Raw genomic sequence first — 19,615 nt, 5'->3', positions numbered from 1 at the left:
AGGTTTGGAATTTATTTATTTATTTGAGCGCTGATTTGTATGACTGGGGCAGATTTAGCGCTGATTTGTATGACTGGGGCAGATTTAGTGATTTGGGGGCCTTAAGCAATTAATTAATTTTCTTTTTGGCTTAGTGTCTTCATTATTCTGGGGTCGCCACAGCAGAATGAACCACCCAATAACCATATATAATCATAGAAATATATATTTTGTAGTAAAACAAAATTTTCGTTTGGGTCAGGACAAAACATACAGAATTCCCAGAATTTATAGTGCTTCAATGATCAAAGTTCATTATTGACAAATATTTGGCAGCCTAACCAACTAGTCAGACAAAACCTCGTCATTTATTAGATTACCATACATAAATTCAACTCTCTCACAAGCAGATCCCGGTTTTTTTTTATCATTAAAGTGGCACAACTTGAAAACCCTACCATGGCGAAGGCTAAACTCATGAATATTAACGACGTAGCGCTGACGTTGCCTGGTAACCTCGCAGGACCACTCGTGTGACCTAATACATATTCATGACGCAGTTCTTCGCCATAGTATGATAAGTAAGATCACCACACCTCCCGATTCCCGTGTTTACGTCAAATCCTTCCAAGCGGCGGATGTTATTGGAAAACTGGGGCCACAACCGTGAACGTGCGAGCTAGAAATCCTCGAAAAGTTGTCAAACCTGATATTTTGATAAACGCCGTGGATACAAAAGGTAACGGCACGTTGTATGTATGGTCATTGCGCTATAATTTAGTTCGCTTACAGTGTAGCAGCAGCCGACAGGCCTGACTGTGTTTTCATCATTCACAAGTAACGTTAACGTTATGAATGCCTGATGGGTTTTAATCTCTAACGATGCTATATCAGTACAGCTGTTTATTAAAGTTGTTACGATTCGTTTGCTTATAATGCTTGATTTAAAAAAAAAAATCAGATAGCCTTTCATTTATTTTGCTTGTTATGTTTATATGGCTAAATGATACGTGTTACGTTAGCTAATAGCCAGCTGATAGTACAGCGTTGTATGAGGGTCGCATGTAACGCTATATGCAGCGATATGGTCACTCTATACTTGTGTGCTATTTTTGAGTCAGAGTGAAGAGACGTGACTTATTTCTATTCAGAATAACGGTAAATTAAAGGGTTCTCAGCACTGATGACGAGGCCAGAGATTTGAATTTGCATAACATGTTGTATGAAAATGAAAGATTGGTTTACATTAAAAGTTGAGTAATAGTGGAGAGAGACATGAAGGTTAGGTCAGTCTTATGTAATCGGTGCTAGCGGCGATGAAACTCAGGTTGGATAATCGCTGATCTCTGAGCATCATCTACTCTAGAAAACACTAGAACAAACACCCCTACAACTCAGGCTGAACGGACACGTTTAAAAATGAAAGAAGAAAAAAACATTTGGATTATCGAGTGAATTAAACCTACATAATAAATAATAATACAGTTTTGTATGAAAAACATAATAATAACGTAACTACTAACTTAATTATTAATCTCATGTTTGCAAACTTTTGACTGGTAGTTTAGCTTTATTAAAATAAGTGTCAGTGGCTGTGTCATTTAAAAAAAAAAAAAATTTTGTGAATAAATTTTAAAGTGTAATTACTCCATCGTTACTGCGACATCACTTGATTCTTCAGAAATATGCTAATGTGCAGTAAATGCATATTGAAGTGTATTTTCTATTAATTTCCTCCATAGGGATTTTAAGTCTTCGTTAAAGAGATACAGTCCATGAACAAAGCTAGTGAATCACAACATGAAAAATGTACTTTATACAGTGTCAAATATTGAAATACATGTAAACCGCCATGTAACTCAATTAGGGACAACTTGACAATTCTCTGGGTGTTTATTAGATTTGACTTTGGCTTTATTAAATAGTGATATTTCTTTTGTTTTTTCTGAAAGCATTTTTTTCCAAATCTAAAATAAACAAATAAATAAATAAATAATGGGCAATAATAAATAAATGCACATACAATACATATAATGCTTTTATTTATTGTGATTGAAAATTATTTCTTAATTCTAGTTTAATATGAGCATTGCATTGTTTTTATATTATTATAAACATGTCTGTATATACATACAGTGCTCAGCATAAATGAGTACACCCCATTATGAAAATAAATATTTTTATCCATTTCTCAGTTTATATGTAATACATTTTGCTGCATTTGCAAAGCAGATTTATTAAACCATGCATTTCTAAAAAAAGATATTTTAGTCACCAAACATTTCTTATAAATAGAAAGATGATACATTTAAATTAATGTTTTATTTAATTTAAATGTTTAATCAATTTAAAAGTAAAAGTTCAATTACAACTATATTTATAATAAATTGGATATATTTTTGTTTTTTTTCTTGATTCCTCCCCCTCTTTAAAAAAAGAAAAAACGTAACATATAAACTTGTTTGCTAGTGTAAACAGTGTACTAATTTTTGGACCATTATCATTAATTATTTTGTAAGATTAGATCCAGATTTGGCTTCAGTACTGACTAATCTAATGTATACGCACAAATATATTATTGTATAGCATTCTATAGAAAGTATTTGTTTAAAAGATGGATCACTGAGCACTGCATGTATATTCAGATATGTAATTATAAAGCTTATATCCAGAGAAACTATTTTTGTCCATACCTGTACATTCAAAGACTTTTATTTATTTTATTTATTAAAGACTTTTAGAAGACAATATTTCATGGGAGTGGTCCTCCGATTAGTGGCATTTTCTGTAAAGCATCATGGGTAATGTAGTTTTACTGCACATATTTTGCTATAAAAAATAAGTTGATGATTAGATTAACAACTTCTCAAAAGCTCTGTCTTTTACTTTGAGAGCTTGCTGTATTTTATAGGATGTCTTTGAATGTAGATATATAACTAAGTAAAACTTAACTGTGAAGATAAATACAATTTATCAAGCAGTAATTCCGCCTGGTTTTTGAAATTGTAAAATACCAGTAATCAAATGACACAAAAAATGTAGTATTTATGTAGTATTTTTGTTTTTGATGCTGAAGTTAAAATGTACTAACAGCATGACAGCAGTGCATTAGATATGTTTGTTGACTTAAGTTGTGGTTGTGGAGAAGCTTTCTGCGTAATTCATTTCCATTATCCCAAGAAACGCAGGATGCGAACTGGGCAGCAAGTTACTCTGACTGTGGTAACCGTCAGAGGCAGACATTTATACTCTCCATGTTTAGTATCAGTCACATGCTTTTATATTTGAATTTCCTGATTCATCCCCATTGGCTAGTTATAGTCATTCCAAGAAATTGCAAACTAGATAACTTGTAATTGTACATGGCAATTTTACCTGTTTTCCATGAAAGAAAGGCATCTACACTGTAAAAGAATGCAGGGTTCCACACAATTCATTCATGTTGTCCTGACACAAATCAGTTAATTGTATTTACAAATGTAAGCTTATTGAACATAAACCAGTTATGTTATCCTCCCTCCCAAAAAAACAAAGAATTGTATTGATTCAGCTCATTATAAATAAGTACATTAAACAAGCAACAAAATATTTTTTTTTGATTGTATGAGGCATTTAATTGGCCATATTGATTATAAATGTTTGACCTGAATTCTTCATATGTGCTGTTATGTTATTTTTATCACCTGAGGAAGAATGGTGAAAGTTGATTAAATGGGTTATTATACTCCACACACACTATAACGTTTTGGCTTGCAAATGAGGTGTCGACTCAACCATGATCTTGTTCCTCATTTGCATTTATTTCCTTTTAACCAGTTTTTGTTTTTTGTCATCTTATGAAAAGACACACAAAAGATATCAATGTTTTACATCTGGTTAGTCTTTGACCTATTTATTCCAGGTTTCAGGAGCACTGTGTCCTTGTGTTCCCACTATAGTGTAAATATTTTCACTTTATCATTTTTAAAAGCCAAAACACTGTACGTAAATCGAAAGATTGCACTTATCCTATGACATAAGATGGGTTTCAGTCATAACACAAAGCTTTTTTTTTTTTTTTTTAAGTTCTCACAAAAAAAGAAAAAAAAATCCCAAATTAGGTTGTTTCCATTAAGTTGTTAGAGTGCCTAACTGTAGTATTGGTAAGTTAACCTAGTGACCAACAGTAAATAAGGGAAGTATAATAGGGATTGATAATTAATAACGTGGGTCTAATGTTCAGTATGTCACAATTAATTCAGCAAATGAATTTCCATCTCCTATTATTCACGTTAATTAATTCCAAAATCACCAAAATCAAGAAAACATTTTTTAAAATTTTTTTGTAAATTACGTTTTCATAAAAATTTTAATGTTTTTATTGCTCTTATGCAGTACTTCAAAATGTGCATTAACACATAATGAACTCAGCTATCGGCTCTTTCATTTAATGTTTTAGTTGTATCTGTAGGTTTCCTAGCTGTTCTGGTGTTTAGTAAATGAAGAAGAGGTATTGATGATGGACCTTTTAGTATCAACGAACATGCATTATGAGGATTGTACTTGATTTTATTTACCCCCGCTCTTCACAACATTCATCTGCGATCTACTTCTCTCTCCCCCACCACACACACTCTTAACATTTATTGGCGATCCATATTAATCAATCCATTAACGTTCAGTTCAAGAGCAGTGGACCAATCGCTAGACATTTATTTGTGCTTGGTAGCACCATTTGGACCATGCTTCTCTGAACTATGTAACAGCTAAAAAGCGATAAAGCTATCTCATGCATATTAATGAAGTTGCATCTCATTCATAATAGTGCGCTGCTTGGTTCGAACCAACTCTTCCTCATGAATTTTGCACAGACATGCTGAAAACTGGCCGGTGCTGACAGCCAATCACCACGCTTCAATTTACACAATTACCTCATTGCCGTGAAGGAGCGTCAAAATTTCTTTTCAAACCGAAAGAACGAATTTGCTCTAAAAAAAAAAAGCAAAAACAACCAATTTTCTTTTTTTTTGTGTGAAATATATGTCCTAATCATAAACATAAATCATAAATCATAAAGATATGGACGTAGTATCTGTGACGTCACCGATAATTTTCTGAAAGGCATAAATGAAGCTACAAGTAGGCGTAAGCGTCATTGGAGCTACAAACGCCTGCTAGCATTTTGCTTAGACTGGCTTTTCTATGAGAGAAAAACGTAATACTTAATTACCTGCGACTCATTTGGGTTTTGACCACATGTGCTTTGTTGTTTACTGTATCATTAAAGTGTTTAGACTTTTAAAAACACTGTTGTAATACACTGAGCCACTAAACATTGTTCTTATGATGTTTTTCTACAGTAGGAAAACGCTAATTACTTCCAAATACTTCAAATATAGTCTGTGTTCGTAAATGCAAAGCTATTTATGAAATCCAGGCATGACACTGTATGACGACGTTTCAGATGACCATTCTAGAGCCTTCAGCTTATCAATCTGTCAGATTTTGGAGTGCATTACAGGTCTAAAGAACATGATAAATGATTATAAGTAAGACAAATACATTTAGAGATGGTAGATAAGTATATAATTTCACTTATCTGGTAAATGGTGGCAACTTGAAGGGTTTGTGAGCACAATTATGTGCACACAGCATGACATATAATCGGATAATTGTAGGGAATAATTCCAAAAGGCAATTGACTGTGTAAAGCCACATAAAACAAGACAAAACAATATGATGTATTTGCTGAGTTCAGCAGCTAATCGGCTGGAATCGGTGACAAGACAGCGAGCAGTAAGACCTAGCTGTCACTCAAGTGGCCACGCCTTTATTATGCAGACTTAATATGACTGAATAAAAACTAAACTGATGAGTTATAAAAAAAGGCCACCCCTCACAGTTGTCATGAAGGGTAACATTAGCTATATGAACCAAAACCATCTTTAGTACCAGGCTGTAAACATCTTTTTATCAGCTGTAAAATTGGCCAATTTAGCAGTCAGTGAACATCTGGATTTCCTGGAGCCAGCCCCCAAAGGAAAGTCAATGAATTGCAGTTTCAGTTACTTCCTTATTGGCTTCACGAGGGAGAATGGGAGGTTGCCGCTTGGTTCTAATAGTGTTTTAATAGCAATGTGGGACATATATATATATATATATATATATATATATATATATATATATATATATATATATATATATATATATATATATATATATATATATATATATATATATATATATATATACATATATATATATATATATAACTTTCAACTTTAAAAAAAAATGTGTTTTAGTGTTTTGTGACACTTTAAACCAAAACCATGGTATATTTTTTATACTGTCACATTTGAATATTTAACTTCATTCTTGCCAAATAAAAGTAAATTTTTATTTTAAACATGTCTTTAATCTAAATATTTCGTACAGTGTTACAGTATACAGTTGAAGTCAGAATTATTAGCCCTCCTGAATTATTAGCCCCCCTGTTTATTTTTTCCCCAATTACTGTTTAACGGAGAGAAGATTTTTTTCAACACATTTCTAAATATAATAGCTTAATAACTCATTTCTAATAACTGATTTATTTTATCTTTGTCATGAGACAGTAAATAATATTTGACTCTATATTTTCCAAGACACTTCTATACAGCTTAAAGTGACATTTTAAGGCTTAACTGGGTTAATTAGGTTAACTAGGCAGTTATGGGTAATTAGGCAAGCTATTGTATAACGATACTTTGTTGTGTAGACTATCGAAAAAATATATAGCTTAAAGGGACTAATAATTTTGTCCTAAAAATTGGTGTTTAAAAAATTAAGCACTGCTTTTATTCTAGCCGAAATAAAACAAATAAGACTTTCTCCAGAAGAAAAAATATTATCAGATGTACTGTGAAAATTTCCTTGCTCTGATGAACATCATTTGGGAAATAATTAAAATAAAAGATAAATAAATAAATAAAGGGGGGCTAATAATTCTGACTTCAACTGTATTTTTTAAAATAATATATCGATGTGATTTGCACATCTGACTCATTGATAATCTTGCCAAACAGTGTTTTACCTTATAACATTTGTCTAGACCATCTGTCATTTGTTATTAATTAAAAGTGCAGAGAAATCAGTGTTCATAAAGGCAGATAACTAAAGCTTATGGATATGTTGTTTTTATTTGCCTGCTCAGGGGAACGTTGAGGCAGGCAGCATCTGAAAAATCGATGGTAATTGGCTGTGCTTGAAGTGGCTCGGCAACAGTAGTCAGGGATGGTGATATATATCACATTAACGGTGTGTGTTTGTTGAACTGTGCGGCCTGTATGTGTGTTCACTTCAGAAACGCAGTGATTCGTCTCGTGAGGGAAACGTCGCTTCTCTGGCCTCCTTTCAGGGACTCATCATGTCCAGTGACCCTCCTCCTCCATACCCCGGGGGCCCCAATGCTCCGCTCCTCGAGGAGAAGAACGGACAACCTCTGCATTCTGGTAAATTTCTTGATATTCCTTTCATCTCTGTTGACATTTAACTTGAACTCTTGCGTTTTTTTAACTGCTTTGAAGATGAATTCACTATGTGTAAGTGCAGTGGCTTGAAAGCTTTATGGGCTGTCCAGCTGTGCTGAGAGTTAAAGGTAAATTATGGAAAATTTAATGAAAATGCCCACTTCACAAACTTATAGTTTTTTTTGTGTGTGAAATTTAATTGATTGAGGGAGGATTAGACTATAAATTGTAAAAAAACATTTTGTATAAATATTATATTGATAAAAGTAGAATTTGAGCAACATGATGAAATATGCTGGCCATGTTTTAAAACATGCTAGCATGAAGTTAGTAATATCATGGTTTTCGCTACATTAATTCTTCGATGGTGGGGCACCACACCAAAATTAACTCCCGCCACGGCTACATTACAGCTTCTCATTGAAAACCTTCAGAGTTGTTAATGTTTTATTTATTTATTTATTTATTTTTTTCATATAGAGAGTTATAATCGCACAAACATATGAAAATTTAAGTGAATTATAAAAGACCAAACTTGTTTGTAATAAAAGTACTGCTGTGCGTTATTTGTTTAACCCTTAAAGATTACTTGCTGACCAGTGGTGGAAAGAGTACTGAAAAAGCATACTTGAGTAAAAGTACCATTACTTGCCTAAAAATGTAGTGTGAGTAGAGTAAAAGTATCTGTTGTAAATATTACTCAAAGTATGAGTAAAAAGTAGCCCTTTTAAAAGTACTCAATGAGTACTGAGTATTATGCTGTTAAAAGTTGATGCATTTACATGTAATTTGTGGATGTGTGTAAACCTAACATTCTGTAGTGCACTTAGTTATTGCCCAGCAGGCACACAATGTCATAAGACGTTACAGTTTTTTTGGATTGCTTAAGCACAATTTTCAAAACAGGGCCCGTGTTTTCAAAACAGTACACACAATTAGCACAACCACACACCCAATTAGCAAAACATTACAGATCCTTTGCATAATTAAACACTCTTATAAAAACTATAGACTTATGTTTAAAAACCACACTTTTTTACCATAAGAAACACACATTTTCACATTTACTATACACTGTTTGCACGAGTTACACACTGCTGTGATAAACCTAAAACACTTTTAGCACTTCTGCTTCCCTGTGATTAGAGTAGGCTACCATCAACAAAGTACAAATATAAAGTAAATTCACCAAACACTACACAAGAACAATGTTGCACCTTGAAGAAACTCATTTATTCCTCAACATGTCCAACATGTTGGCATGAAGATTCAAAGTACTGTAACATGTCACTTTACGTATTGAACTGTAAGATAGATCTGGCATGAGAATTATCAATTGCAATGTTGTCCTTAGCAAGACACCTTGGAAAGAAGTGTCTTGAATGTAGAATCACGTATTGCTGCTACCTCCATCTGGTCACAGGCCTCCTCCATGGCTTGGATGAGGGGTACCTCAGCTCGGAGATGAAGATCATATACTTTCCACCACTATGCCGAGAAAAACTTTTCAATAGGGTTGAGGAATGGAGAGTATGGTGGAAGATATAGGACGGTAAAATGTGGATGTTGCTAAAACCAGTTCTGAACCAGAGCAGAACGGTGGAAAGACACATTGTCCCAGACAACAATGTATTGCGTATGATCGATTTCATTTGCTGCTGTTATGTTGTACAATTGGTCCAAGAATGTAAGTATATGTGCTGTGTTGTAAGGGCCCATATGGTCATGGCAGTGGAGGACCCCATTCTTTGTAATGGCAGCACAGAGTGTTACTGTATATTTCCCCCACGTTGCCCTGGGACATTGACTATAGCCCTGTGGCTAATGATGTTTCTTCTACTCTGTGTTCTCGTCAGGTTGAACACACCATCATCTATGTAAGCAAACTCATGCTAGATCTCCTCTCCATCCATTCGTAAAACTACCTGAAGAACAGTGTCAGCCAAAATTGTGTAGTTCAGTGTAGATCTAGTATTACAGTACAGTAAAAGTTTATGAGACAGTATGCAAGATCACAAGTAAATACATACCTCTGCATAATCATGCCACAGTCTTTTCACCCTTTCGAAATTGTGCTCGAAAGGCACTCCATAAATTTGCTTCATTTGAATATATATATATATATATATATATATATATATATATATATATATATATTTTTTTTTTTTTTTTTTATGGTGTGTGACAGTGTTGATATTGAGACCTGATGGTTTTCATTGAAACTGGCATTTTACAGTGCTTAAACACCTGATTTGTGTGTCTACAATTAATCAAACAAGTGTTTGCACACCTGACGACTGTGTTGAACCAATTGGTTGGACGGTGCAGTAATTTGACAGTCAGTGCTTTGGTATTGCAAGGAAGAGACTTCATGATAGATTTTAGTGTGTTATGTATGTTAAGTGTGTTTAGTGTTTTGCAAATCACTTTGTGTAGAGATTTGCAACAAGTGTGAAGCTGACAATGTGCTTATAGTTGTGCAAATATGGGCTGATGTTTTGATACTTGTGTGTAAGGTTTTGCTAATAGTGTACTACTTTTAATTTTAGTGTGTAAGCAATCCAAAAAAACTGTAATATTAGGTCAGATTTAGGTTGTGATGTCAGGTGACCAAAAGTCAATACCTAGCCAGCGTCTAAGGACAACATTATTTTAATTGTCCAATAATGACATTAAATGACATTGATATTTGGTTGATTTTAGGTTGTTAGAAAGTGACCAAAATCCAATGTCGAACCAACATCTTAACATCCTATTGACGTCAAATACTGACATTTACTCATCAGTTATGGCAACCAAAATTCAACATTTGATAGATGTTATGGTGGTAACGTCGACACAACATCAAGCTGTAACATCATTAGATGTTGATATTTGGTGGGTTTAGGTTGGACAGTGACATCGGGCTGATGTTGAGTTCTGATGTTAACATAATTTTCATTTCCAAACAAAATGCAGTGTCTCCACAACGTTAGAGTACAATTTCAATCTGACGGCATGTTGACATCTTGTGTCTGCTGGGTGTTTAAGGCCATTTCAATCATCATACAGTAAATATGCATCATCTTCTCATCAGTGACATGCATCTAAACCAGGGTTGCCCATACTCTGTCCTGGAGGGCCGGTGTCCTGCAAAGTTTAGTTCCAATCCCAATTAGACACACCTGGGCTTGCTAATCAATCTCATACTAGACTTTCTAGAAACATCTGTGCAGGTGTGTTGAGGCAAGTTGGAGCTAAAATCTGCAGGACATCGGCCCTCCAGAACTGTGGCTGTTTCTCAATATGCATTCTTCAGCAGTCTTGCATCCTCGTGTTCTAGTATAACGTCATCATCAGCTGCCAAAGTTCAGTTCCAATACTCAAGACCACAAGAACTCTGTTCTTCCGAGGACACCTGGCAAGACAGGTCTCCACAAGAACGCAAGTCCATTCTCTGCATTCTTGGAATTGGGAAACAGCCTGTGTTTGGGTATCCCTGTCCTAAACAGTCTCTGGGTCAATGCGTGTAAAGATTTTAAACATCTTCTTGGACACTTAATGCTTCCAAACAGTTTGCTGCAATGTAAAGTGCACATGTCTTGAAGTAGTTCATTATGTGCAATTTACCTTCTATGTGTGATTTGATTGAACATGAATTACAGGACTGATTTTTCTAATTCCCATAAACAAGAAAAAATAAAGTAGTAACTGCAGGTTGAAGGAAAGTAGTGAGAGTAAAAGGACAGATACTGCACTAAAAATGTACTCAAGGTAAAGTAAAAGTACACATTTTTAAAACTACTTAGTAAATTACAATTTCTGAGATAAACTACTCAATTACAGTACCTTGAGTATTTGTAATTAGTTACTTTACACCACTGTTACTGACTGACTGACTGACAGGGCTGCGAGATGCAGGAGGCCAGCAAACATGACATAGCTCTCAGTTATGATTTACACACTTTCTATAATTATGCTTTATTTATAGATAAAGCAGTGACTACAGTGACTTTATCTTGCTGGAGTTTATAGCCACTTCACTTTACTTCAGGATGCACCAATGCTGTTCTGTAGGTCTTCTGGAGACATTTATAAATATTCAGTGTAAATCTTTTCATTGCATTTTCTTGTTAAAAATACTCGAATTAGCCACAACAACTACATAAAATTTAATCAGTGTAAAAACATCAAGATTCAAATATATTGCAGAGAAATGTAAAGAATAAAAATAGAAATATTAATAAAATATTTAAATATATTTTAAATATATAAATAAAAATATAAATATTATAAATGTATACAAATATTTTGGATGTTCTCCAATATCATGAAGCCATGATTTAAAATAAATTTATAACCAATTATGTTGTTATTTTAAACTACCATTTGAGACCAGCAAATTAGCAGCAAACCTATTGTAATATAAAAGAAACCCACATTCAATTTTCCTTTAACAACTACCATAAAACGTTGTTGTTAAAGTCATTTATATGAATATTATTGCATACACGTCTACAAAAAGATGAGTATTCATTTAGACCCCACTGTTTAAAAATGATTTTATGAGAAGCAAGTAGGGCTGTGCAATTTGGGGAAAATATATTATTGTGATTTATTTTATTTTCACACATTTTTTAAAAATGTAATTATTATTTTTTTTGGACAGATTTTGTGATTTTAATTTTATAGTCAAGCTTCAGCTCAATAATCTGTAAGCCATGGCAAGCTCTTAAAAATGACCTGTTTTTGTTTTGACTTTGAAACCAAAATATTCCCATATTACCAATGCTGTTTTTTTTATATTAAGTTGTCTATTAATGCTTCTAAAGCAGCAGATGCCATTATCCCATGGCATTCCGCATGGGGTTCAGTTGTGAAATTCTGATTGGGCAGAACGAAAGTATGGTCACTCAATTGGCTAGTAAGACTTTCACACACCAATGGCAGTCACGCATTTGCTCTGGGTGGGGGAAATTAAATACTATATATTTCATATCGTAGCCTCTTGCGATTTAGCTAACACAACGTTTAGAATTGCAATTGCTATTTGATTTCGATTGATCACACAGCCCTAGAAGCAAGTCTAGCTTTGGGGAGACAGAAATCGTGTCCTTTCCATGATTTGTGATAAATTTGTGTCTCCTCAGCAGGCACTGCTCCAGTAATGACTGGACCTCCTCAAGGACACCCTCTGCCTCCAGAATATGGACCTCCACCTTATGAAGCCACACAGCAACCTGGCTTCGTCCCTCCACACGTCCCAGGCGAAGGCCCCATCCCGAAGCCAATGCATATGCCAATGCCTATGCCTCATCCTCATGGTAAGTGTGCCAATCAAAAGATTCAAAGTAGGTCGGCACACTGCCACTTTAGCTCTCAAAAAATTTTATTAGTCAAAATTACAAAAACACTACGTTTCGACCGACATGGTCTTCATCAGGTAAAGCGTTGCAAATGGAAGTCCTCCAGAAATAGACAAACAGCTCTACACAGCACCTGCAGTCAATTATCACAATCAGCTAACAAGCCGGTAAACAGGAACAATTGCATACAATAATATACATCTTAAACAATGTGAAAAACATGAATACAATTACAAACAGACATTTAAAATACAAATACAAATTCTCACTATAGAATTCCTCGGAGACAGTATTCTATAGGCTAGATAGATATAGCACATCACACCTGCACAAAATCACATCACTTAAACAAAGCCAGTAGACCTAGGGGCAAAAAACATGTACATATTTAGTATACAACAATTCATTCATTCATTCTCTTGTCAGCTTAGTCCCTTTACCAATCCGGGGTCGCCACAACAGAATGAACCGCCAACTAATCCAGCAAGTCTCTACGCAGCGGATGCCCTTCCAGCCGCAACCCATCTCTGGGAAAAATATACAACAATATAGAATGCACAAACACTTACAAAAAAGATTTTAAATCAAAATCTAAATTCAAACCTCTCGGGGATAAAGTGTTTAGTGTGTAAATGTAAAACGCTTCCCTCTGTAATAAAAGTCTGTCAACATCGCCTCCCCTTCTCGGCACCTTCACTTGTTCAATGCCAATATATCGCAAAGTCGCAAGGTTATGTTTCAATGCATTAAAATGAACGGCGATAGGATTTCGTTGATCGTTTAATTAACGTTTAATTAACGTTTGAAAAACAACGTAAGGAATTATGTCAACGTTTTTATGATAGAGGTTATTCTACAAAATGGATTAAGGAAGCTGCGGCCCGTTTCGAAAATATGGATCAAAAAGAAGCCTTGGTTCGAAAAACACTAAAACCTACTAACACACGGATTTCTTGTATTATTCAATATTCGGCTTTAAGTAATGAGTTTGCAAATATAGTACGTAGACATTGGCATATATTAAATTCAGACCCTGTTATGAGACACTGTTGTAAAGATCCTTCACGAATTGTTTTTAAACGAGCTCCTAATGTGCGACAAATGATAGTGAGAGCAGATCAAGGTTCCGATCGGTCGGATAATCCTTTCTCAGTCCCTGAAGGTAACTATAGATGTGGTCAATGCGCACAGTGTAATTTTACAACCAAATGTCAGTTTTTTAGTCATCCACATTCAGGTAAGCAATTAAAGATTAAAGGTGTGATTTCATGCAACACAAAAAATGTGATCTATATGATTAAATGTCCTTGTGGTTTAGCCTATATAGGTAAAACAAGACGGTGTTTAAAAACACGAATTGCTGAACACAGAAGTAATATACGATTAAACGATCAACGAAATCCTATCGCCGTTCATTTTAATGCATTGAAACATAACCTTGCGACTTTGCGATATATTGGCATTGAACAAGTGAAGGTGCCGAGAAGGGGTGGCGATGTTGACAGACTTTTATTACAGAGGGAAGCGTTTTACATTTACACACTAAACACTTTATCCCCGAGAGGTTTGAATTTAGATTTTGATTTAAAATCTTTTTTGTAAGTGTTTGTGCATTCTATATTGTTGTATATTTTTCCCAGAGATGGGTTGCGGCTGGAAGGGCATCCGCTGCGTAGAGACTTGCTGGATTAGTTGGCGGTTCATTCTGTTGTGGCGACCCCGGATTGGTAAAGGGACTAAGCTGAGAAGAGAATGAATGAATGAATTGTTGTATACTAAATATGTACATAATGTTTTTTGCCCCTAGGTCTACTGGCTTTGTTTAAGTGATGTGATTTTGTGCAGGTGTGATGTGCTATATCTATCTAGCCTATAGAATACTGTCTCCGAGGAATTCTATAGTGAGAATTTGTATTTGTATTTTAAATGTCTGTTTGTAATTGTATTCATGTTTTTCACATTGTTTAAGATGTATATTATTGTATGCAATTGTTCCTGTTTACCGGCTTGTTAGCTGATTGTGATAATTGACTGCAGGTGCTGTGTAGAGCTGTTTGTCTATTTCTGGAGGACTTCCATTTGCAACGCTTTACCTGATGAAGACCATGTCGGTCGAAACGTAGTGTTTTTGTAATTTTGACTAATAAAATTTTTTGAGAGCTAAAGTGGCAGTGTGCCGACCTACTTTGAATCTTTTGCTACTTATGTTTGTTTTTTGATCGTGCACCTGCCTTCAAGTTTTTTCTCTAGATGTGCGCACATTTCTGTTTTTTGCAAGTGTGCCAATCAAACCAACACCATCAGCAGCCATTCAGAAACCATTAGGGTTACTGAGAGAAGAGAAAGTGAAAAATAATGCAGGTCATGATTCAGTTTACAGTGAAAATGAAAGTGAAGTGTTTGGTTAAAGAGCAGAAAGTGGTTTTTAATTAGTTAATATGATTTAAATAGAAAAAAATGGTAATAATTGTTAAGGAACTGACAGTTTTAACCCAAAAACCTAGCTAAGAGTCAAAGTCAGAGACTCAATAAAAGAAAGTTTACAAAGGAGAGTTGCATTTTTATTAAGCATAAGCCATCTTCAACACCAACAAAGAGTTTGTAGGCTGCTCTGCTTACAATCTCAAATCAACAACAATCACACTCTCACATAACATCATAAACTGTGTCAAATACAGCGTGTGGATTACAAGGGGATTTGGGGGGGATTGATCCCCCTAATTAATGCTTGATCTTTCCTGAAGGACATCAAAACAACATGGCGGTCAGCTCTTTAATACTAAGATATAATTTGCTCTGCTTTGTATTTTAATTAATAATGTAAATAATTAAAATGTGTATAAAAAATCTAATTAATAATATAAATACACATTTGACCACCCCTACATGCATTCATATCACTGTGAATGCATAATCGCATCAGTCAGTCTGTGAGAAAAAACTCATTCAACAGTCTTAAACCGGCATATCTAGAGCACCGATAGACAATGTAACTGTCCACGAGACTGTTTCTGTGAAGCCTAAAAGTAAAGTCAAATTAGATTATAGTTTGCATAGTTTGACTTACAGTGATCTCAGGAGTAGCTAATCGGATACTGTAGGTAAGAATACACAAAATATCCCACAAAACACTGAAAACTTAAATACATTTGATTAATAAAGATGTCATTTAAATAAATACATACAGTACATTTGATTCACTGAAGCATGTATAACAAAAACTAGCTGAAAAAGTTGACTAGGGTTGGGCCGATAGACGATGCCATCGTCCATCGCTGATGGGATGGCCTATAGACAACACGATGATGAGCCGACATCGTCGATCCTCTGCCCCGTCGCAAACCCGCTCACGAAAAATACACTCTCAGGCCCCATTTACACTAATACGTCTTCGTTTTAAAATGCATTTTACAACGAAAATTATCCACATCCACACAGTGTTTTACCTAACATGTCTGAACAGCCCTCTGTCCGCTGATAACGCACATCACGTGACCACACACACACACAGACACACACACTGTCATGCGCTCGTCTTAGCTCCAGAAAGCAGTGCATGTCGTACAGTTTACCAAGGATGTACCGCTGGATCGCGTCTCTCTTAGTTGTTAAACATAATATTTAATTAATCTTGTCTCTATCTAATGACTCTTCTGTCTTTTGAATCTGTCAGGTGTCACAGTGTCTGTACACTGCTTCAGTCTTTCACTTTCACACTTGTACTTAGTAATTTTAGTGAAAACCTCAGATACTGTTGGTTGTGCACCTTTTTTACTGACCAACCTCCCGCGGAAAAAGTGATTGACATGTTGTGATTTGTGTGGGTCAGGTAGTTGAAATGGTAGACTACAAATAATAAATTCATTATGAATGAATTAATTATTAATAAATAATTAATTCACCTCCGCCTATGACGACGATGCCATCATCCATTGTGATGTCACACATTCGGCATCATACGATGCCAAATTGGTCGACATCGTCCAAACCTAAATTTGACCCTGTCCACCCACCCCAGTTGTTAGTGTGTAGTTCACACCCTGGTCATACATATAGGTGTATTAACCTGATTGGTGTCACATAGGTGTCACATACGCTCCTAGGACTTGAGTGGACAGCACATTTTAGTTCTTAAGTGGCTATTTAAAAATACTTTGAATGTTTTATTTTTTGTTACAGACATGCAGTGTCATCCTGCAACTGTTTTGCAGCATATGAAATGTCCCAAAACCTAAAACAATACTTGGATTTTTATTCTAATTGGGTTCCAAGAAGCTCAAATAGCAAAGAGGAATAAAAAATGCATGTAAAAAACACCTTGGGCCTTAAGAGGATACAAAAGTCAGACAGCCACTAGTCTATTCAGAGCTGACCCCAGACAGCTGTAAACATCATCCTCAAACAAACAGAACAAACACACACATTATCCTCAAACAAACAGAACACACACACACACACACACACACACACACACACACACACACACAAACGCACACACACACGCACAGTACAATCTGTTTCATACTCAAGGCTGTTTCATGTACTCTCAGTCATCTTATCAAAACTGGTTTAATCAACATCCAAACTGGCAGCTTGCTACTAGACAGAAAGTCCATCTCGCATACAAAGGAATTTACTTAAAATAACCTCTCACCTGGCTTGGTAGATCCTGAGAAAACAAATAATTTGGCATACAGAAGAAGCAAAGACACGCATATCATTACAGTTTTACTCTGAAAAAAGATGACACTAAGGTCATCTTATAATCTAGGCTCTTAAACATTCAATTTTATTAATAATCACAAAGACATAAGAAAGCATATGTGTTACTCTATCCTGAAGCGGACTTCCAACAGAAAATCCATGCCTTCATACTTTTAAAGTTCTGGTCTATTAGTTAGTCTATTTACCAATATGACAAACAATACATTTATTACAGTTTTAATTCCTCTTTGATATAGCATTGAAAAATAAAGTTTTTCAAATAAAGGATTTTTTTTTAATATTATAAAACATATTAATAAATGCTCTACAAGATGGTTCATGTTAATTCATTGAGGTTTCATTGTGAATTCTATTCAGGATACTAAAAAAGAAAACGGTAACACTATAACTACACACTACGAATCATCTATTATGCATTAGCAATTAGTAAATTCATTATCTGTTAACCACTAACTCTACATTTATAGACGTTAGTAAGCAGTTAATAAATACAGCTACAAATGCTGTATTGACTTATAAGCACATTTATAATGTGCATAACAATTGTTCTTTCATACTTTATTTGTTATTAATTGTTCATTACTACATTCAGTATTGCATTATTTACAAACCATCTGTATTTAAGAGTAGTTGGTGGCTTTTAGAATCATTTAGATTGAGTTAGTAAACAATTAATTAACTATTCAAATCAACATTTCTATATTTTATTATTCAGTCATATAGTAATGGCTACTATCTATGTTAATAAATGCTTTATTAAGTCAACTTCATGCAGTTTTGTCACCTAATCTAATGTGGGGGATGTTTATGCTTTGTAAAACCTTTAAATTGCAATCAAAGGCTCCGTATCAAATGAAAAACAGCATTGCCGAATAACAGGAATGTCAAAATACAAATGGAAATAAATGCAGTTAAATAAAAGTAGATAAAACACCAACAATATAATAATTTAACAATATATTATGATACAACATTTCAAAGTTGTTTAACAAAGTTTAAACTGTACAGTAATTTTATTTTACATAAGATATTGATGTATCTTCAAGATGTATCTTCAAGTAAATAGAAATTAAGTCATTTATTTTCTTTTTGTCATGTTAAGAATAAAACTGACCCTTTAGTTGTCATTCAGAAGGGATTTATAAAGCATAATAATAATCATTAAAAAGCTATAAAAATACAATTAAAGACATTATAAATGTGCTCGTAAGTCTAGAATAGAGTATTTGTAGCTGTATTTATAAACTGCTTACTGACGTTTATTAATGTTGACGTTTATTAATATTAATTAAGAGTTAATGAATCCATTATTTGCTAATGCTTAATAAATGATTTATAGTGTGTAGTTATTATTTGTGTTACCGTGTGTTTTTCCCCCAATAATAAACACCTTAATTTCAGAACTACATGATGTGTTTACTTGTTATCTTTGATTAATATCTAATTAGTTTGATCATGTGAAACCTTAAAGTGTGACTAACCTGTATAAAAAAATTAAGAAATCATTACTTGCAAATTCTTTTTCACACTACTGTATGTACCCATATTGCATTTCAATTTCAAGCTCTTTACAGCATCTTAAAAACACACCATTACCAACAAACATTGTTTTCCTAAATAAAGTATAACTAAACTTGAAAATGAATGTGCTGCAGGTGGTTACTATCCTCCCCTTGGGCACTTTCCTCATACGATGGGCGAGTATGCTGGTCCAGGGCCCAGTCACTTTGCTCCAGGGCACACAGCCACAGTTCTGGCTCCTCCAGGTGCCGCCACCACCACCGTGACTGTCCTACAGGGGGAGATGTTTCAGTCGGCTCCAGTGCAGACGGTTTGCCCACACTGCCAACAGCCCATCATTACCCGCATCAGCCATGACATCGGCCTCATGAACACACTTGTCTGCATGTTCTGCTTCTTTGTCGGGTGAGTAGTGAACTGAACAACTCAATATTAAAAATAATAATAGTTCCTTACATTTCTGGACAATCAAAGTGCTTATTAGTGAAGAGGAGACAATAATGATATGGGGATGTTTAGGAGGCCATGATGGGCAGAAGCCAGTTGCCAAATTTGGCC

At 34.7% G+C, this 19,615-nt stretch overlaps 1 protein-coding gene across 6 annotated transcripts in view; it reads left to right on the top strand.

The window, feature by feature from the left end:
- The first annotated feature begins 587 nt into the window (after positions 1 to 587).
- cdip1 (cell death-inducing p53 target 1) overlaps positions 588 to 19,615 on the top strand; it is a 26,342-nt gene continuing 7,314 nt past the window's right edge. For 2 of the 6 annotated variants that reach the window (XR_015479851.1, XM_087242789.1), the window contains exons 1-4: positions 588 to 718; positions 7,301 to 7,448; positions 12,599 to 12,769; positions 19,192 to 19,462. Coding sequence is in view for 2 of the 6 variants with exons in the window: in XM_087242789.1 (XP_087098915.1) it covers positions 7,364 to 7,448; positions 12,599 to 12,769; positions 19,192 to 19,462 (527 nt within the window). In the remaining 4 variants the exon portion in view is untranslated. Of the gene's footprint in view, positions 719 to 7,300; positions 7,449 to 12,595; positions 12,770 to 19,191; positions 19,580 to 19,615 lie in introns of all 6 variants that reach the window. The other 4 variants (XR_015479853.1, XR_015479850.1, XR_015479852.1 and 1 more) reach the window with 4 other exon arrangements.

This window comes from Danio rerio, chromosome 3 (assembly GCF_052040795.2).
Source record: "Danio rerio strain M-AB ecotype USA chromosome 3, GRCz13ab, whole genome shotgun sequence".
In the NCBI taxonomy this organism is placed as follows: domain Eukaryota; kingdom Metazoa; phylum Chordata; class Actinopteri; order Cypriniformes; family Danionidae; genus Danio; species Danio rerio.
This window is presented reverse-complemented; position numbering and strand designations above follow the sequence as displayed.